Source organism: Mastigoproctus giganteus, chromosome 6 (genome assembly GCF_048544385.1).
Source record: "Mastigoproctus giganteus isolate SK-2022 chromosome 6, ASM4854438v1, whole genome shotgun sequence".
NCBI lineage: Eukaryota > Metazoa > Arthropoda > Arachnida > Uropygi > Thelyphonidae > Mastigoproctus > Mastigoproctus giganteus.
The window spans coordinates 5,076,598-5,099,230 of record NC_143580.1 but is presented as its reverse complement, the minus strand read 5'-3'; the positions used below and the strand labels follow the sequence as shown (position 1 = coordinate 5,099,230).

The 22,633-nt window shown below is 39.4% G+C and overlaps 1 protein-coding gene across 1 annotated transcript in view; it reads left to right on the top strand.

The window, feature by feature from the left end:
* The first annotated feature begins 9,991 nt into the window (after positions 1 to 9,991).
* The window catches only part of LOC150083835 (protein obstructor-E-like), a 30,721-nt gene continuing 18,079 nt past the window's right edge, over positions 9,992 to 22,633 (top strand). Inside the window, exons 1-2 of the mRNA XM_090375805.1 lie at positions 9,992 to 10,109; positions 21,288 to 21,503. Coding sequence (XP_090231931.1) covers positions 10,067 to 10,109; positions 21,288 to 21,503 — 259 coding nt within the window. The 5' untranslated portion in view covers positions 9,992 to 10,066. The remainder of the gene's footprint in view (positions 10,110 to 21,287; positions 21,504 to 22,633) is intronic.

The window sequence follows — 22,633 nt, the reverse complement described above, 5'->3', positions numbered from 1 at the left end:
GCTTTCAGCCCAATATTCCCTACAGGCTCTAATAACTTCCACTGATAACTCATCTACTCCAGGTAATTTTCCATTCTTCTTCTTTTTCATTGCTTCATTTACTTCATCAATACCAACTTTTGGGCTCTCTTTACCCACTGTGGATTCTGCTCTTCTTACACCATCTTCCTTCCCATTGGCATTAAGCGGGGTTGCAAAATAGTCCTACTACTGTTTCCTGATTTCCTTCTCATCCGTGACTTAATTAAGAATAATTAATTATTCTTATTATTTTTAAAGAAAATATTCTATCAGGTATATTTATTTCATTATTAATTGCATATAAATTTTGAATGTCTTCTCTCCCTTTTCATATTGAAAACAGATTAAGAAACCTGAAACTATTTCCTTCAAATTAATTGCCATTTATTTTAAATTTCATACCGCATTATGGAGCGCAAATTTTAATTTGTCTGTAGTGTTAAAACATCTTACGTTGCTTCTGCATGTACACTGAAAGAACAGAATTCAAGGGATACCTGGTTCCTGGGAAACGCGACGCTGTCACCCCTCTCCCTAGTGGACGAACCCACCGCTTGGCAGGTATGTAGGTACACTGCATCACTGCATTCGCGAAGACGGTAATTTGAGGTCAGTATGGATAAACGTCGTGAGTTAACCGACTTTGAAAGAGGGATGAGAGTGGATGCCCGGGTCACTGTATCGCGGAGATGGTACAAAAATTGCACTATCCTCGTTTGACAGTATCAAGAGTGTATCGGGAATACGCCATTTAGTATTAGTATTAGTATTAGTATCACTAATGGCCGCATGGTGCAAGAAAGCCTATGGCTTATGCTGCACCGGCCAAAAAAAAAAAATTTCCGGAATAACATCTCATCGTGGACAGTGCTGTGAGCGGAGAAAGGTAGTAGGTGAACGTGGCCGTCTGACTCGCATTGTTTCAACCAACCGGAGAGCGACAATGGCACAAATCACCACAGACTTCAACGAAGGAGGTGCCACATATGTCTCCACCAAGACCATCAGGCGATCATTAGCCTCAACAGGTTATGGGAGCCGACGATCCACCAGAGTCCCATTTCTAACAGAGGACTCTACGCCTCAGCTGGGAAAAAGAACATCGGCACTGGACCTTTGATGATTGGAAACGGGTCTGATGAGTTCTGTTTCCAGTTATTTCGAGCGGACGGGAGGGTGCGTATCTGGTGGAAACTGCACGAATCTATGCACTGGTCATGTCAACAAGGAACTGTTCAGCCGGGTGGACTGTCAGTAATGATCTATGGGCCTGTTCAACTGGCACACGTTGGGACCTCTGGTACGTCTAGACTCTTCTCTGAACGGTCCAAATTACGTGCCATCCTTGCAGACCATCTGCATCCCTTCCTGGTCATCGTGCACCCACAGGGCAATGGACTCTTCCAGGAGGACAATGCGCCTTCCCACAGCTCCGTGGTGACTAGAACATGGTTCGAAGAGCATTCCTCAGATTTTACCACCATGGCCTCCCCGTTCACCGGACATGAATCCTGTGGAGCATCTTTGGGATGCTGCGGAAAAGTCCATTCGAGCTTTGGATCTTTCACCCAGGAATGCGATGGAATTGTGAACAGCGGTGCAGCAAGCACGGATGGAAATACCTGTGGAACGCTTTCGTGGATTAGTGGACTCAATGCCTCGTCGTGTGACTGCCTTTATCCGAGGGAAAGGTGGGCCTCCCGTTACTAGGTAGGTATCCTATGACTTATGTCCACTCATGTAATACTGCCACAGTTTTCTGATTTCCTTCTCATCCGTGACTGAATTAAGAATAATTAAAAATAATTAATTATTCTTTTTATTTTTTAAAAAAATATATTCTATCAGGTATGTTTAGTCGTTATTAATTTTATATAAATTTTGACTACCTTCTCTGCCTTTTCATATTGAAAACAGGTTAACAAAACTGAAAGTATTTTCTTCAAATTAATTGCCATTTATTTTAAATTTCATATACCGGAGTATGCAAAACAAATTTTAATTTGTCTGTAGTGTCAAAACATCTTACGTCAAGTGTGCTGGTAGATCCGAGACGAGTGTGTGAGTTATTAGGTTTTAATAATTTATATATGCACGAATTCTACTTTCAAGTGTAAAATAAGTGAAGTGAAATATTGTACTTTTGTTTTGTATAAACCAGTTCTGCGTTATTTAATTATTATTATTTCGCGAATGGATCTAGTGTAGCTAGGTCGGCCAAGGTTAGTGCAATAACTGCTGAATACCTTTTGAAAACAGCTCATACGTCACGTTGCCTTGACAACTGCTTGTCAAGGAAGAATGGGTGAGCATGCGCCGTTCAATAATTGAAAGTACGTTTTGTTATCGTTTGCTCATCTCGTTAATTCATTCGGTGTGTTGGCATTTTAAACATGATGGGATTGGCTAATTCTTAACCTACTTTTTTTTAACCCAGCTTTAACCATGATGTCAGGTCAAGTCACTTTTCATAAAATCCCCGTAAGTTCACTACCCACGCAGAAATTCTCCAGGCTGAGTGTCAGATATTCCGTTCTTGTTTTGATATCCCCACTTGCCCTGAATTCTTCTGTTACTCTCCTTTTGATCAAGTACTATATGCAGTATTGTCAGTTTTGATATCTTTCAATTAGTTCACGATCAGTTTTTTTTTATTTATTTATTTTATTCTTTTTTGGAAGAAATTCTATTCAGTTGATAGACGGCAAGATGAAGAGAATGAACTTGGACAGACTACCATAATGTTTAGATGAAAATGGACAAGAAGAGGCCGAGAGGAAGACCCAAGAAGAGGAAGAGAGAGATCAGATTAGAGATGTGGAAACAAAGGGAATGACAGAAGGCAAGATTTGGGAAGACAGAAACATATGGAAGGCTTTGACTCACTTGACCTAACCTTAGGTTGGAACAGTGATGAAGATGAAGATGAAGAATAAGAATAGTTAATATACATTACTTAACACATCCGGATTCTTGATGAATCAGTTATGAAGTCAGACGTTAACTATTGCCGCCATGTTCCAAAGAAGAAACGAAATTTTAAATTAAACTCTGCTTACATTTTAGAAACAAAAAGAAAGGTCTTAAATTTTAGTACACAACAATAATAAAGAGTGAAAGAGAGAAAGAATTTTTTGATCCTCATCGTTAAATAAAAAGCTGCCCTCCTGGTGATTGCAACTGGTAGTGCTACCTAAATAAATATGCTTTTTTTTTTGGGTTAGAACATCGCTTTTTATAATAATTAAATCAGGAAGAAGAAGAAGAAGAATCGTTTAATTAAAAGTTTATCCTCGTATGACATCGACCAATGAGTTCTAGAAACTGGAACCCATTTTGAACTGGCACAACTTAGCTATCCACCTAAGAAAAGAGCTCCGAAGTGTCGCTATGTCAGTATATTTCATATCACGCATAGCTTACAGTACAAATATTTCAAGCTATTAGCAATGAGAGTCAGTTTTAGAGTGGCAGTTTACTGTTCACTTAAGAACAGAACTATCATTAAACATTTAATATTCTTTTCCAATATTTACAAGTTACAATCATTTACAAAATAAAAATCAGTAATAAACAAAATAAATATAAATGGCAGTAGTCAAAGTAAAAGAAGTTACGTCCTCAAGATGAGAAGAAAGTTTCCAATTTTTGTACTTTTTTGGTTCCATTTAAATTAAATCAATATTATTGATAACTTGAGTTTGGTTCGGTGTTGTCTCTCACCTGCTGATTTATACAAAGGGGGGGAGAAGGGAAGAAAACTAGATGGAAGGAGACTGTCTGGTGTTTAAGATTTCTCTAAGCTATTTGCCTATTTGTGTAGCTAATTATAGACAAAGGAACTAATGTGGGTTTATCTCAACTTTAATTTTTGCCTCCAAAGTCGTTAAGAATGTACAGACTTAATTTGATTGTGACAATTTTGAGAACTTATTCTAACGATTAAAAAGCATATTACCCGTGAAATGGCACATTAAGATGTTATTGTACCAGTTATCACCCGAAGAACAGCAAATGAGAATACAAAGCTGTTTCTGAGTTTAAATTTGGATTTGGTCACACTGCTAGGTTGCATAATTGATTATGGAGTAGAGAAACCAAAAAAAACGGAAGTCTTCTCAACTATCCAGAGGGTGCTTTAAATACCAGGAACAGTCTTAATTGACATACACTCTCCGTAGTGTCCCAGTTTCTCTTTCTACACAACCTAGTCGAGTGCGAAGACCTCAAGTGTGGCCCCGCACCCTCCAGGACCATTTGCGGGGTTAAGGAAATATGAAGGATGCGCAAAGTTTTGTTTCAGACCAGTTGTACCACAAAAACCTGTTAGATTTAATCTGGGGGGGGGACAGAACTAGGTCATGTGTCCGTAACATACCATTCTCGAAATGCTATTGCGGGAAAGGAGATGTAGGATGCTACCTTGTGCGCGTGGCCATCCTTAAAGCTTGAAGAACCCCATTAGTAAGCGACTAAAAGGAGGTACATACATACACAAGGTTTTTAATCTTCTCAATACCACACTACCCCTTTGGAGTTATTGTGAATACAAAAAAGGCATTTTAAAACTTTTGCGGACTTCCCATGAATGAAAAGAAAGCAAAACTGAAAATATTTGAAACGAATCGGGTTGGGGGAACAGCGATCTCTCAAATCGTCCCCTACTGAGTGTTTAAATCGCTTCAGATATTGTATAAAGTTCATATACAGGATTATCATTTAAAACAAATTAAATGGAATTTAATTAACTCTGTTACCGAATGTACTGGAAATACCCAACTTGCCCCTGTAGACATGCATTCACTCTTTTTGATGTGGTCTATGTAACTTCCCTCGATATTGCAAAAATGATTTGGATGCAAGTAATCTTCTAAAATAAACACACATTCTAGTCGGGGGAGGGGGGGTGGAAAACAACAAAATTATGCACCGCTAATAAATGTGGTACATCAGTGTGTTAAGGGACATATAAATGCGCATATGGATATTTATATGTCCATAAGAACATCTATTTGTTCATGGAAATAAAACCCAATAAAGTTCTAGGACCGATGCAACAAAGAGAATACAGAGTGAAGGAGCCCCAAAATGATTTTATTTTTATTCAAAATAATCACCACCTGATTGAATGGTGGTACACCATTATAAGTTTCTGAAGAGAGCTAGTTCAAAGAGATTATGCTCAATTCGGCGGTTACATTTTTCTTTATGTCCTCAATATCCTGAAATCTCTAGCGAGAAGGGTGGTTGATCTGTACAATGCCATGTTTCATTAGAAATGTCTTCAACAAGTGCGGAATGGGCGGGTAACTGTTGGGTAACAAAAAACTTTCTCACGAAATTGCGGCCTCACCCAGGAAATACGCTTCAATAGTTTTTGAAGCACTAGTACATAGAACGCAGCATTGACCCTCTCCCCTTCAGGTACAAATTCATTCTGAATCACGTTCTGTTTGTCGAAAAACATGGTCAACTTTGTCTTGATCCTAGACTTCTGTAAAAGAAACCCTTTGGGCCTTAGTGATGATTTTGAAGTCCACTGCACGCTCTGACCTTTCTTCTCTGGGTCTTACTGAAACTCCCATCACTCTTCTCCAGTAACAGTCGAGGAAATTAGGATTGCCTTGACTAATCTGGTGAAATGGTGACATCTTCTGCTTCTGCTCATCCGTGAGGCTGTACGGCACAAATTTTACACAGACCCCTTTTTCCCTAAATCTTCATGCAGAATTTGATGAATCGTCTCCTTAGTCACCAAGTGATCAGCCATCATTCTGAGGATCAAAGACGATTTCTTGCCACAATTTCTCGAACTTTTACAACTTTATCCTCATTTTGAGAGGTTTACTGACGCCCTCTACTTGGGTCTTCGCAGACTTCCTCACGTTTGTATTTGAACTGCTTATACCATTCGAACACATTGGTAAGACTTAACGTTTCATTATAGTAAACAGTTTTTAACATTTCACTATTTCTGTTGCAATTTTTCCCAGTTTAAAGCAAATTTTAATGTTTGTTCGTTGCTCCATTGCAAAATCGTGTTAGGAAAGGTAACGCTACTAATGAAACTGGTTGTTATTTCAACCTGTCAGCCTATTGGAAAATCTCTGTACTACCATCTGTTGTAGGAAGTTTGAATTAAAACATACCACTTTCGCTTATTTTCAGAGTCATCGAACGTGACCGCGAATAGCACCAGTCCGGAAACTTTATTGGCACACCTCGTATATATATATATATATATCAAAAAATATCTCAATCCATATCCGATGACATCATGTGCTCTCCTGCCATAGCTACTTCGGGATGCACCGTTGAACACTGCATAATATTTTAAATTAAAAACACGTACAAAGAATTCTAAAATTTAATAAAAATAAGTTCAATTGAATAGTAATCATTTTAACAGTAGTTAAGTAGCTGTTTAAATTCCAGGGAGCTATATTATACCTATTTCTATAAAATTTTGCCCAGGAATACATGTACTGAACCTTGTCCAAATGATGGATAAGGTTCAGTGCGTGCATTATGGATTCCATCAGTGGATCCATACTGATAGAATCATGTTAGAGATCATCGATCAGATTCCGAGATGGTTTAAGATTCAGCGATGTTTGGATTTCCCTATTACTTTGGAATTGGTAGTGAAAATGTAGTGCTAATAGTCCAGCTGTCTCTTTAGCTGAGAAGGAAATACAACCATCAGGTTGTAACAGAGGTGGAATTATAGATGTTTTTGTTGTTGTTGTAGGGTTTTAGATGCATTAGCGATTTAGACCATATTGCTCCATATATATTATGTCTGAAATTATGTGTATTCCGTGGTCGATTTTTCTGTTTACTGGATGAAAAAGTGGCGTTTCTGGTAGAAAAAATTGTGCTACCCTCGCCTGAGATCGATTAATTGAGTCACTTTTAGAAAAGGCTAATAAAAATTCCTCGCGTCATTGACGGGATTCTAACTCAGGTATTTTCCAATTGACTTACTGAAGAGAGATTTAGGGATGAATAAGGAATGAAGGCTTTCATCCCCAAGAACAATTTCATTAATACGAACCTAGCAAACACTAATAAGAAGATTTACAACAGTAATCCAATCAGAGAAAAGAAGAACAGAAATCTCGCATCATCCCATTTCGCATTCTTGTAATGCAAAATAATACGAGTCTGAGAATTGTCATGAGAATCCATTGAACAAGAGATTGCATCATTGTGAGCTCAAGCATTTAGAGGCACAAAAATTCAGAGTGTTGGGTGCATAGTTAGGATTTCCAGTATTCTGGTAAGTTTTTCTGGTCATTAGCCTAATCATCTCCACCACATAGGTTCGTGTAATTAGAAAATTGAAGCCAGCCGGAGTCCAGATAGTCCATTTAAGTTCTACCTACCTGAGCTAATCTCGTTTCTATTTTGTCTCAACTAACGAATATTCACGGGGATTAAACAGTTTTAGTGAAACTTTCAAAAAAAAATGCAGATTATTTCTTTGTTGGGGATTTTGTTTCCCGGATGATTCGAACTTTTTTCACTTTGATCTTATCTTCTGCTTTTTACTGTGCACAGCATAATTAAGAATTTTTTTATTTTTATTTTGTCTTATTTATTAATTTCCCCACCGAAGAAATCCATAAATTTATACGAAGATTCAAATTTTAATACGATGATTCAAAATACATCTAAAAAAAATGTAGATGCATTTGTATTGCTGTTCCATTCTGCTAAGGTTGAAAACATTCCTGGAACTCGTTTACTAATATCGATTTTCAGATGTAACATTGCTAACCATTCTCCAAAGACATAAAACGATGTTTTATTTGGAAAAGAAAGAAGTCATATGGAGGCAAATTGGGTGAGTAGGGTGCCTATTCCATCCGAAGGATGCGTTTTTCGGTCATAAATTGCCTCACCGACGCCCACATGTAGCATATTTTTATTTTATTTATTATAGACTCAACTTTGTCCATTATCTGAATGAAAGAAAGCGCATTAGGTTTCAGTTGGATCTCACATTAGGTTCAACTGGATCACAAACAAAAACTTAATCAAATGATCGTCCTGTATTATTGTATTTATTATCATTATTTATTTATTTATTATTATTAGCTATATGGTTCAAGAAAGCCTGAAGCTTATGCTGCACCAGCCAAAAAAAAATTCATGAGTTACCCTGAGAGAGAGAGAGAGAGAGAGAGAGAGAGAGAGAGAGAAGCAGAAGGGAATGGAATCACCAAGAAAGAGAAGGATGATGATATCCAGCTCAGGATCCTGGGTGTGCCTAGCCCAAACTCACCAGATGTGAGCCCCTGGGATAATTTGTTTATGCAAAGGAAGAAAACCCAAACGAGATTCAATTTCCGAACTTATTGATATTTCTCTGTCAGGTCACAAACTTCTCAGTGCCTCTCCTCAAAAGGTATTAAATGAAGACATGAATTTTTGAGCTTAAATTCATTGACAAAAATGCGGTAGAATATTTTTGTCAGCTACAACAAGCTTGAGAGAAAGAAACACAGAAAAATTACAATGTCGAAATCATTCGATTTGTGTACTTCCTTTCTCAGAAGAAAATTACTTTCCAATGCACAAAAAACAAAAGTACGCAATAGGAATCAGAGAATTGTCACTCTTGCAGGGTGTGGCCTTGCAAACATTTTTTGCGAAAAGAGCTAGAAATCATAACAAGCGTTATATGAGAGATATTAAATTCCGATCTCGTGGGTAGTGCAGTTGGTAGAATCGTCATCATCTCCATAGGTGGAAAAGATTTGAGTTGGAATCCCATCAATGTTTGTTTGTTATAGGGTTTTAGGCGCTTCAGCGACTAAGACCACATTGCGCCCTATATGCTGTCTGTAAATTATGTGTGCTGTGTGGTCGATTTTCTCTTTGCTGGACGAAAATCCAGTTTTGGAGAGGAAAACTATGTCAACCTCGCCTGAGACCGACTAACTCAGCCAAGTCGTGGAAAAAGACACATAAAAATTCCTCACGTCAAAGGGATTCGAACTCAGGTCTTTTCCACCTGGTGTGGGGAGGACTGCGATTCTACCCACTGTGCTACCCACGAGGATTCTCGTCGATGAAGCCAAGTATTTTTGTGGTCTTTTTCACAACATGGCTGAGTTTAGTCAGTCTTAGGAGAGGATACATGTTTTTTTTCTCCCGGAAACAGGTTTCTCGTCCAGAAAATCGACCGCAGAACACACGCAATTTACAGACATATAAGGTGCAACATGGCCTAAGATGCCGATGTGCCTAAAACCCTATAACAACAATATTAAATCCTGATATGCTCATTTTGACCAACCTCGTATGGCCCAATTAAGGAGCGATTTAAAATGGAAGCCAGACGAACTGATGAAGATACTGGAGCAGACGACTGGTGAGGAACGGGTGTGAAAATACAACGTCACGGTTATGTAAATGCGACAGGAGATCGTGCGTCACTTTTATTAACAAAAGATTCTCAGTACGACATTGATTAGAAGGAAGCACACCTGCATTTGCTCTGAGCCATTCCTTCGACGGATATTCCACTCGCGTTCTTGTGACGTCATAAGGCGTTGTGTTTTAGGCAAAATGAGAGTCGAGGAAGTGCGGATTCAATTTCAAAATAGATGCTGACGGAAGCTACCCTCGTATTTATCACACCCCGAGGAACCGAGGGGGGGGGTTTCGACAGCAACCCATTTCCTGAGGTTCGAATCCCACATGACATCGCAACAATTCAGGTCAACGGAGAGCATCTTCCTCCCCTGCGCGTGCTGTCGACAGAGCGGAGAAAGGGACGCGGGGAAAGCAATCGTGTTTTGCCAAACGCCTGAGGGGACCCGAAAACCTCGGACGACACGCGCATGTCTGCTACAAAGACGAAAACATGAAGAGCCGGCGATGAATGTGCGGTGTCGTATCTGACCAATGGGAGCTCGTGTTTGCCGCGTGCGGTGAGGTGACTCGAAGGCACGAGCCCACGTGCTCAAAAAACGGTGCATATGGGGGGAAATTCCGATTTGTGCGATCTCAGTGTTCGAGTGAATCTTCCACGATGCATTTCAGCCGTGTCGTTTTCTTCTCCACGCTAGCAGTAGGTAAGTCCCTTCGTTGTAGTACTTGAGGGGTGTCGAACCCGATTAATTAAGAAACTATCAAAAATATTTCTTCGCATTTCTCACGTTTCTTCAGTTTTCTTTCTCACGTGTACTGGATGCTCCTTGCTGCTTACTCGCATTTCATCCGGAATTCTACCTCTTTCTTCTCATCTTTTTGGCTTTCATTTCTCGACTCTTTTTCTACCCATCTGTTTATCTACTATCATTTTCTTTTTTGCTTCCACCGCTTAGAGCCCCGTCAACGACGCATAGAATTTTTTTATAACGTGGCCGAGTTAGTAGGTCTCAGGCGAGAGTTGCGTGGTTATATGTTGTTTCCCTGTATTGCACAATGAAAAATCTCAACTTCCCACATAAAAAACCGTAGAACTCCTTGCTGAAACTTACTAACTCAACCATGGTGTTAAAAAAAAAAGTACATTTCCTCCCACCTTGTCGAGATTCAAATCCAGGCCTCTTTTTCCCATGATGTATAAGGATGGCAATTATAACCATTGATATATCTGCCACGAGAGCTCTGTCAAACTGCGTATTCGTTGAATCATGGCACTATTTCATTTCAACTTATCCCAAAATTTACGACGTAATGATGAATGTCTAAAGAAGGTGGTTGAGAGTAAAATATTTTGTCTAGATTCTACTTTGTGTTTCGAGGAAGCTTCAATTTGTGCAGCCCGCCAGAAACTGAACTTCTTTAGTGCTTTTGGCATATGACAAGCAGGTGCTTAAATTAACTATTAAGTATCTAATTCTAACAGAAAGGTATTTAACGGAAGAAACAATTTAAATGTTTTTCACAGCTTGACATCCACAGTTCATTTGCTAAATGACCTGAATTTTTCTTCATTAGAAAGTCTTTTAGGCAGCGAACCGCTAGCCTGCCTACCTACACGAAAGGATAGTAATATATTTGGGTGAGGTTCTGTTGGTTTTAAGATACAATTGTACTCCCTAGGCGTTTCAGCGTCTTTCTAGGGAGAAGGCAAAACGAAGAATAGGCGAAGTTCCTTCTAGTGGGCATTAACTAAATATATAAGAAACTCGTACTGCGCTTAAAACGGCAATGAAAGATTTCCTTTTACTAAAAAAGCCCTTAAGGCCTTGGGGATATCGGTTGTCTGAAAGAGAAAGTCCTCGGCAGACAGCCAGCACTTTCCTTGCGTGGTTTATCTGTGGTTAGAATGGTATCTTCTGTCTAAAGGAGACTCGAGGTGCAATCTGTTCACAAACTCGTTTGAGTGAGAGACGGGAAGTGACGAAGTAGCCTTCAACTTTCAGGAGATGAAAAGGTATCCCGCAACGAGTCGTAATGAATAACCTGTCGTACACCAAATCTGATAGCGCCAATGCTTTGTTCCCAGCACAGATAAAACCTGATATGGACATGCAAAACTTTAATTTTGCTTGCAAACGGTACATCGATGACATCTTATTTCAACATCAGCAGATGCTGTTTACAACCGCCTCTTGACCCTGACTCGTTGTAACACAGCACTACATTCCATTAGAAGTTGCCTTATTGCAATTTCTCTATATGCCTTACCTATCTGGTGATCAACTCAGTTAATATCACAAGTCTTTGATTAATGAACCCTCTCATGTAACACAGTGGTTATAATCGCGGTCCTTCAACACGGATAGAAAAGGTCAGAGTTCGAAACTGTCAATGAGGAGAGCAATTTTATAAACTTTTTTCCAACGTGGCCGAGTTAATCGGTCTTAAGCAATTTCAGCATGATATATTTTCAGCATGATTATTTCCAAAAATTTTTTTTATTGAATATGCATCCTGTCATAAAAAATTCAGAATTGTTCACTAATATATCAGTGAACAATATCAATTCTACCAAGTCTATAACAATAGACATGGTAAAATCGAGCTGTTCCTTTGTGGTTATTCCTTTCAGGGACTAACACTGGCTCATAATGTGGTTTATTTGGCAAACACCAACTCTATTTCTCAAAAGCTGAACTTTTAACCATCGTAAGAATCATAGAGTGGCAATAATTCATCCATATCCGGAAAGAAATATTTTCTCGAATCACTCGCAAGGTAACGCACTCTAAATATATCAAATAGTACCACAAAAAGGACCAAAAGAAATTCTCAATAAGCTTACCATCACTTCTATACGAAAAATAAACACTTTTCCTATATCGAAGAAGTATTCGTCATTTTTCGGAGAGGGATGCTTTCCATAGAGGACAAGCAGCTTTTTTGGACTTTTTTATTCAGTGACCGAGTTGAAGATGTCAGGCCAAGAGTTACCCTGTTTTTTTTCCCTTAAAGTAGGGTTTTTATTACAGAAAGAGATAAACCTCCAAAGGCACGTGTATATCTCTTTCTGTAAGAAAGAGAATTGAGTATGACTAAATGCAACTAGGCATTTAGTTGCATTTAGATATACTTAAATACTATCACGTACACCTTTTGGCATCTCTCATATTGTGGGATTATCTTCACAACTGGGTTGTCATGTCTGCAATACCAGGCACCGACGAAAGGCCAACAAGCCTTGAAACGGTGACGTCTGGGTGGTGGTGCCCACCGAGAATAAGTAACAATAGTCTTCTCTATTAGTGAAGCGTTACTTATTCGAGTTAGTGCAATACACGGCAACTCGTGAAGGATGAACACAATATGAGATACAGATGAAATGATGCCGTTTACACTACTATCGTAGTTTTTTGTTTATGAGTTCTCTATAATGTATCCACACCAATATTATACAGTGAGAAAGAGAAAGACTTTTGGTCGTGTTCGCATAAAGGTCTTCTAAACAAGCTCTCGTCTTATGAGTTGCTGGCTGTTTTCTGTATTTGGGTATCCAGTTTTCTCACTGATCATTCTTTGTGGTGATGGAAAATGGCTCTCTGTGTTCTAATTTTACTAATACTGGTGTTCCCCAAGGTCCACTTATTTCTGCCACCGTTTTCCTCTTGTATATTAATGATATTCTTCTCTTGACTGGAAATCTTATCCACAGTTTTGCTCATAGCACACTGCATTCCACCATCCAGTTTAAGAAACCTTTCCCTGCACAAATCGCTTCAACTTCTCGAATATCCACTACTAATTTCTTGGAGATTTACCTTCAATGCTATTCTTCCAGTAAATCTCCAATGAAGCGAAGAAAGCTTAGTCCTTTTTGAACTGAGTCCGGTCTCATTTCTCTTCCAAAAATGAGTGTACAGCTCTCATGCTGATCTTTCATGACACTCGGCATTCTAAACAAGATCACATATCCCTATTGCTGATTACCTTGACTTCCAGTCTGTCTTGGCATAAGCACATCACAAAATATTACTTATTCCGCATCGGCGTTACTTTTGTTCTAATCAGCTACCGACTTTGTAAAAATCTCAGATTCGTCCTATTATGGAAAATTGTTCCCAAGAACATCTGGAATGGGTCCCGAAACCTCTCTCAAGTTTCTTGACTCATTCAAAAGGGAGCAGTCGGGTTAATTATACAATCTTATTTGCGTTACAAGGGACAAGATGAATGGTTGCTCTCTGGGTTATGGTTGAATAAATGACACTTCTCTTACAAAGTGATCCATTCTCTATTTCATAGACATTCAGTTTTTGCTCCATGCCTTTCTGTAGATACTTCCACCGGCATTGTTCTTCTGAATTGGCATATATAGTTCTCCACGTCGCTTCCTTTTTTTTTATTAGATAAAAAAAATCTAATATTTGTAGTAATAATAAAACTTAGTATAATCTTTTAGAAAACCAAGATTTACAACTAGTTTAAAATAGAAATATCGTTAATATATTGGTGTTGAGATCAAGGTGCAAGCACCAGAAGCAAGCAACCACACTGGGCGGTACTTTTTAATAACTTTTAAATAAGAGCTGAGACCCAGGATTATTTCCAGTTCCTAATTAATCGATTTGTAATGATTCATCGAGAAATTTATGTCAAAAAAACAGAAACAGGATGCAACCCACTTTCACTAAAACTACTATTAGAAATACGACCCCCTTCGGCAGGTATTTTATATTCAGTGAAAGTGGGTTGCATCTTGTTCCCTGAATGTTAAAGCAAGGTGTGCCAGCCCAGTTCATCGAAAAACCACTGCGTGTAGACACACCCAGTGTCGAGGACACTGTCTACCAGAGATAAACAACCAGATCCGCTTAGAGCCTGCGTTGTACGACCCTGATGAAGTCGAATAAAAGATCTTTTTTGGTTTTTTACTTTCATCAGAAATTCAGTGATTAATGCGAAGATTAATCACTGAATCTTGTTGGTGCATCTCGCACCAACGAAGAATTCCGAAGCCGGTGGTAACCACTTAAAATCTCATTAAAATTTCAGCCCATACCCACCCGCTCTGACGCAAGCCCATGAATCCGGACTTGCTAATCCCATAAAGCTGCTCGTAATTTTAATTCGATTGCTGATACGCAACAGCCGTCAAGTAGTACAAGGAAAACATTCAAATTAACCCTAACCGATAACACGAAGGACAGAGGATATGACCGCGCGTGTAGGAATAATGCAAGCGTAGTTTGATGCTTGCAAGCAATTAAGTGGCTTAATAGCTGTTATTACACACCTTATTTCCGGCCCAGTAGACCGCCCACATCAAAATGGTTTACCCTTTTAATGTAAAGTGTTTGGAAAATTTCCGGTGAAAGAATGGTTAGCAGGGGCACTGATCGCATCTTTACATTGTCCACAACAAAACGTTACGTCACAATAATAAATTTAATTGGAATTATTAACCTATAAAAGTGTGATTAAACCGAAGTGGTGTTTTCAAAAGTACACTGAGTGGACAGAAATCATGGGATACCTACCTAGTAACGGGTAGCCCACCTTTCGCCCAGATAAGGGTAGTCACACGGCAAGGCATTGTGTCCACTAGTTCACGAAATCGTTCCACAGATATTTCCATCCATGTTTGCTGCATTGCTGTCCATAATTCCGTCGCATTCCTGGGTGGAGGATCCAAAGCTCGAACGGACCTTTCCACAGCATCCTACAGAGTTCATGTCTGGTGAATAGGGAGGCTATTCCATGGTGGTAAAATCTGCGGAATGCTCTGTGGGGAGGCGCATTGTCCTGCTGGAAGAGTCCATTTCCCTGTGGATCCATGTTGACTATGAAGGGATGCAGATGGTCTGCAAGGATGGACACGTAACCTGGACGGTTTAGAGATGCGCCTAGACGTAACAGAGGTCCCGACTTATCCAGTTGAACACGCCCCAAACCTCCACCTGCTTGAACAGTTCCTTGTTGACATGACGGGTGCATAGCTTCGCCAATCATCCAAGGTCCAGTGCCGATGTTCTTTCGCCCAGTTAAGGCGTAGAGTCCTGTATCGTGCTGTTAGCAATGGGACTCTGGTGGGTCAGCGGCTCCCATAACCTATTGCGGCTAATAATCGCCTGATAGCGTATTCCCGATACACTCTTGATACTGTCGAGCGGGAACAGTGCAATTTCTGTACCACGTTCAAAGTCGGTTAGCTCATGACGTTTATCCATACTGACATCGAATTACCGTCTACGTGAATGCAGTATACCTATACACTGTACATGCCAAGCGATGGGTTCGTCCACTAGCGAGAGGGGTGAAAAATGCGACCTTTTTGGTAATTCTTATACAACCCCTATAAATATTCTTCATACCTCTCCGACCTCACTCTCATTAAACCATTTCGGCCTATTCAAACTCTAGCTATTACCCTATTTTTTACAATCGGCCCTTTCCACTGAACTCTTCAGAAACTAGGTGGCAGTACCTGCCAGATTACGAAATATAATCTACGGGGTGCCTGTCCTGCCTCCTCGTGGCAAAGTGTGGGCAACGCTGGTTCCCATTAGGGACCCAACGGCAAAAACATCAGAAGATACAACGCACCACGACATTCCACCACAGAACAACACCCATATACTTTTTAAATCTCTGGCCTCCACAGCGTACTGTTTCACAAACAATACATACAACGCGGAGATGGGGAGAACCCCTGATGCCGTTAGATCCTAAATACACTTTATACCTGTCCGAAGTTTCTAGCTTTTTCTTCATTTCATCGTTATTCTATGGTAAATCACCATACCAAATTTTGTCATGCTTCAATGCAAGGTGTGCTAGTTACACCACGTTTTCTACGTGTTCTGTTAATTTTGCCGAGCAGTGTATAAGATGTATCGCTGCCATTTTAACATTGAGTAATCCTACTGAGTAACTGTATTGAGTAATCCAAGATGAACGTACCAAACATGTGGTGTGGTGCCACGTTCAGGATATTTGCAGAACGGAAGAGCTCACGAGATTTGGTCAACGATATCTAGGAATTTTGCCAGTACAATTATCCCATTGTACAAGACAATGGTTGGCTGCATCTTAGTACAGTACTGCGTTCTGGCATTCTCGCTTTAAGCACGATGTGGAGCTGTTGGAATGGATGTATAAAAGGGGGACGAGACTAGTGAGGAAAACAATAGGAGATGCTCTTACCCGGAAAGGATTCATTCTGCAAATTTGCAGCGTCTGGAGACTAGCACTTGCGAGGATATCTGATTAAGGGTTTTAAGGCTTCGAATGGATTGAGCAAGTTTAATGAAGATGGCATTTTTCTCTCCACTGATACAGGGAATATAAATTCAAATTGAGGAAGGAAGGTTGCAGGACAGATATGTGGGAACAAATCACAATTTTGTGTGACGGAAGTGAGTACCTTGAAGAAATTTAAGGAGGAATTAGACAAACAGTTAGAGGGGATGGACAGGTGATAATTGGAAGTGTGTTTTGTGTTTTTTCTTTTTGGCTGATGCTATATAAGTTTGTTTTGTTGTATAATTGGCACTACTAATACGGTATTGGTATTTATATTCCCTTACTGTACAGTAAGTCCTTCTCTTACTCCGAGAAGGACTTACAGTACAGTTTTTTTTTTATTAGTTCTATTCAAAATTTTCGCATTCCTGCAAAGCAGGAAGTGTTGATTGCTTTGACAATATCTATTCTCAAAGCCACTCTCTTCTAACGCGTTATGCCTACCCTTAATTGCAGGAAGGACAAACCCGCTGTTGAAAGTAATGTTTCAGGGGATGTTTCGCCATTTGTACACACACACCTACATTATGTTCCAACATGGTCCTGCCCTTGTAAAACTATACACGAAAGATCTTCTTTCTCTGAGGGCGATTCGAGTTTAACGCCCTAAACCCACGGCGGTTCCTCCCACTCCAGCGCTGTAGCTTTCTTTCCATTATGCGGTTTCTAAGAGGAGAGTGAAACAAAGAAATTTCAGATATTCAAACGGATAGACAGGTGTTTCTTGTTTGCACGTGTCAACCAAAAGCGGGTCGTCATGCCAGTGTTATGTAGGTCGGAGATACTTGTTTAATTAAGGGTGAAGGAATGCTATGAGCAGGATAAACTGGAAGGACCTCTGTTTTCACGAAACATCTCCGCATCAAGATGCGCATTCAAGTTCCGGGTTGCATCCTCTTTGCAAAATGACAGTCTTTAACTTTCCATAAACCACACATTCATGTGGGGGTACAAACAATGCATTGCCAACTGGGGGCATCATGGAATTTCTCTACTAATTACATCAATGGTATTGCTGAACGTAGTAAAGGAAACTTCGAAATTCGAATTGCTCGTAAGTATCATCCCAAGTTGGAACAGATTTGAAAAAATTTCAGTCCGTTATAGCGTGGGATTTAGTCATTGACAGTGAAGGGTTACACCGCTATTAGAACCGAAAAGGTATTCAAACAGAAACGGGTTTTGCACTAAGAGATTTGAACACAAGTAAGAAATAGCCGTCAGCAAGGTTAATCTCCAAGGACAGTCTGAGAAAGCCAAACAAATCGTCGCTCAAGGTTAAAGAGAAGTCATTTGTTAACTGCTTTTACAGAGTTCGTAACAGCGCTGAAGAATTATGTAATGAAATAACTTTTTTGTCAGGTCTGTCAATACTGAAAAGGCACTCCATCAAGTTGATGTTTGAAGCGGACTCTGAAAGACTGAAACAACACCCAACTAAGTATCGTCAGAGTCACTGAAGGTGTTAAAAAAATCTTATATTGTCTTTGTAAGATTGTCATTTGTGGCGCTCACAATGATGCAAATTGATTTCTTGTTACCATCCATTTATATTTTAACGATAATATATTTGGGAAATTAAAGGGTCACAGACAACTATTTACAAAAGTCATATTGGTTATTAATTGCAAAATAAATAATTTATAGCAAACACTTGGCAAATTAATTTACGTACAAGACACATTGAAATTCCTCAACATGGAAAAAACGGACAGATTTACCTGAAATTTTACATAACTGTGACGTACATGGACGTAAATTACCACTGTGTCCTTAAAACAGCATCCTTAAAAAGAATAGGAAGTTCAAGATGGAAGTCTTCATTAATGGAATTAGCAAATTTATTCCGCTTGATATTTTTAGTGTAAAACTTTTGTGGTCCTAGAGATAGAATGTCCTGTACAGAAGAAGGAGAAGGAATGGAAACAGAGAAGAAAATAGTTCTATGATCACTAGTTGTCAGCAGCGATCACACCCGTCTGTTATATTGGAATCAAGTTTTTCAGATGTAAATGTCTATATTTAACTCGCAACGAGCATTGCTAACTGCATAAGGTTTATTTGGTAATTGTAATATTGCCCGTATATTAGCCAAAATGAATTCTTTCATCAGAGTGCATCTATAATCTGACGAATTCCAATGGTGGAGATTTTGAGCTAGAATCTGCAACAGTAATTCTATTTGGAATACAGATAGTTTCGAAAGACTTGCAAATCTTATACTGTCAGACGTAGTGTATCAATGAATATTTGTAATGGAGACACAGATTTTCCTCATGAATCCCATAAAATTTCTCTACAAACTCTTCCAATTCTAAATTAAAATGCTCGGGTGGAAAGCAATTTGAAAAATTGCTTTCTCTTGATGTTCTGTTGCAGTCTAGCTTTGCGGGAGATTTATCTTTGATGAAGCATCCGCTGCAACTGCCCAGAGGCAAGTTAAAATATGTGCAATTCCCAGGTCAATAGGACAACTAGAAGTGTGTGCATCCCAAGGAATTCTGAAAGGAGAAAGACACGTTTTTATGGATCACATAAATTAAAAGAAGCAACCTGTTTGTAGAGATAATCTGTAATATTTAACACCATCAATGGGTGAGCCGACTATAGTTTGGTTTAACAGAAGTGGTAGATAAAGCTGAAAACTTCCCTTAAAATGCTTATTGTTTTCTTAACTACAATAGAAGATAAGAAAGTAAGGTGTCAATGTTTTATTTTCGAAAATTGGTGAAATTATTTTGTTCCTACTGTCAATCGGAATACAGTCTTCTGTTTCATAGATTCTTCTCTTGACATAAGAATCTGTTAATTCTACAAAGTCCAGTCCGTAAATCGATAACTGAGGAGAAGAAGAAGAAGAACAAAGAAATGGCAAATTCTGGACCCCTTTTTCCCCCAGTAAGTGATATATGATTATCCTCTGAGCATTATCAATGACTTTCATTTTCAGTTCAGTTAATTTTCGAAATTTAAGACAAACGTTCTTCTTAGGAGTGTGCTAATTCCACATGCACGACTGCTCAATTTTCGGATCACTAGGGCCGGAAACAATAGGTCTGATAAGCACCTGTCTAAATGTGTGCGCGCGTGTGTGTGTCACACGTCAAGAGGAGCCGAATCACGAAGCTGAGCCGATCGCAATCCTTTAAGTGAACTAGAATTCGAGGAAGAAGAAAATCGTGTGCGATGATTTTGCAATAGAACGAGTTTCAGAAACTGTGCGATAACAAACGTCCTTCTGAAAACTCAACTACCTAATGAGGCTGCTCGATGATACAAAAAATAGCTTCGTCACACTTGTAAGATTGCTCAACAACTATTGCAAACTTTTTATATACATTTGAACTGACACCTACCAAGAGCTGCGTCGCATTTCTTTTAATATGAATCTTTTTGTGAATCTACGTACGTCAATCTACTAGTAAATCATTGTCCTTTCAGCATGGATTTGATCTTGTATGGATTCCTCGCTGATCATGCAGAATGTAATCTATTATCATGCAACAGAAATCCCAACCCTTTTTTCTTGTGGCTTACTTGGTGAATCCTTTTAATCAAACGATCCAAAACTTGTACGTAGAACTTCTTATTCGCTGATGGAAAAAATTCCTTATGAATGATTTAAAAAAGCGATATATCAACACATCATTTTGGTTTTTGACTTTTGAAAACAAAATTTTTGTGCCACAGGAAATATCTTAATCTAAGTGTTAATCTAAGTAAAATTATTTTGAAGTCGGAATTAGTCAGTCCCATACCCAGGAGTAGGCTAGCAGAAGACCCGCACCATACCCCCTTGTATGAGAATGTGATTGATGACACGACCGGGAATTTATTATATTTAGCTTTTACTTGATTCTTCAAATCGATATTGGAATTATAATAGCGAGATTTAATCCGATGTACTTCCTCAAGATCTAATCCCGTTCCTACAACCTGGGCATCTAAGAGGTAGACAGAGCCATCCCTCGCAGAAAGGTTAGGTTTACGCAATCCTTCTTGAGTGGTAAAGAGAGGCTCCTTATGAACCTCCCACCCCTTTGTGATAGTCGATTTGCAACCAGGACGATGCAGCCGCAGGGAAGCCATCATCCCTGACAGAGGATGCCCCACCGTCTGCGGTAGCATTGTACGGCCTGGACCAAGAGACTCCATAGCCTTATCTCTGTAATTTCTGGACCTGTTTACAAGGTTAACTTTGGCGGGGTTGAGGGCCCCGTCAAAAAGCAACAGCGTGCTTCACTTTAGACAGGACTCGCCTGCCAGCCCACACCACGAGGAGGTAGGGTGCTCCGCACTTGTGGCTGATGTTCGTTGCCACTTTGTGGGCCAACTAGTCGAATTCTGCTACCTTCGTCCACTCTTTTCTCTTATGAATATCTCGATTCGTTTGTTTCCAATTCGCCTTCTTTGGATTGTACTTCTTCTTCTGTCATACTGTCATAGAAAATATAAATGTTTTATATGTAAGAAACTTCAATTCTTTTCCTATTAGTACCTGAGAAACCGCTTTCTTATTCTCTTATTACTCTTCTACATTAAAGAGATGTTTTAATTTAGTATCAATATGTAATTTCCAGCACTGGCCCAAAGGGATTCAATATGCACGAGGGACAACGGCTTCTTTCCCCACGAGCAATTCTGTGATCATTACTACGAATGCAGAGATGGCATTGCCTACCTTCAGTTGTGCCCGAATGGCTTGGCCTTTTCCGGGAGAGGGCGCGGCTTAATCAACAACTGTGATTATCCCCACAGAGCTGGATGTCCAGACAATCTGGGTAGAATTATGGGACGTAAGTAGAGACTTTCTTACCTCTTCCTCAATTAAATAGTTATTGCATACCAGTTTTATAATATATTGTAATTGCATACAAATTTTAATTAAACTATTCATTCAGTTTCAAATTTTGGTCTCACCATAATTTCACGGTGAGACCATAGGGGAGCAAAGTTTATGTTGTGTCATTTTCTCAATTTGAGAATATTATTATTATTATTAAATGAGAAATCCCTGTCCATTACGGTCCAAATTTCAGTCTGTGGTCCCTGAGGATCAAATCACTGACCATACCTGATTGCAGGGACGCTGCTATACCAACCATATTGGATGATGAACGTGGGGTTACAAAAACTCATAATGTGTTGTTGTCTGATGACTCATATTGCTGCAAAATATTTGGTTCTTGTGTCTCTGAAATGGGATGCAAAGTTTAGATTACTGTCCCATGTCATCCCAGGTAATACTGTACCACAATATGGCCTAAGCCGCATCAGCGACTTAGGCCATATTGTGCCGTACATATTACGTCCGTAAATTGCGTGTTGTCTGGTGGATTTGCCTACTTGACTGGACTAAAAACCCGAGTTTCGAGGAGGCAAAAACCATGCTACCATCGTCTGACACCAACTAACTCAACCACATAGTGAAAAAGTCATATACAAATTCCACACGTTATCAACCAGATTCGAACTCAGGTCATTTCCACTGGATGTGGAGAAGATGGCGATTCTACCAACTGTGCTACAGAAAGGGCTCATGGTGCTGACTTATTCTTTTATTTCCAGGCCGGTGGAACTGAGGGAGCTTTCGAGTCATTGATTTTCAGCGCAACTTCTTGAAAAACTGCTTCAGAGGTATTTTGGTCTCCTGAGGTAACTTCACATCATCAGCATATGAAGTCAGATCCCGATTAAGTTAAAAAGTGCGAATGGCTTCTGATGTATGATCTGAAAATCTTTATTACTAAGGAAGACTAAAAATTTCACGGGGTTACCTTGTATTAAAACAGAATTCTAAAACACTTAAAAGTGCGGTGACGGAGATCCGATCACACGATATATCCAAGGATACACTACCTGAAGTTGAGATTCGGAATCGAAGACTTTTTTTGAATACGAAAGAGGGTATCTAGTATGTTGGTGG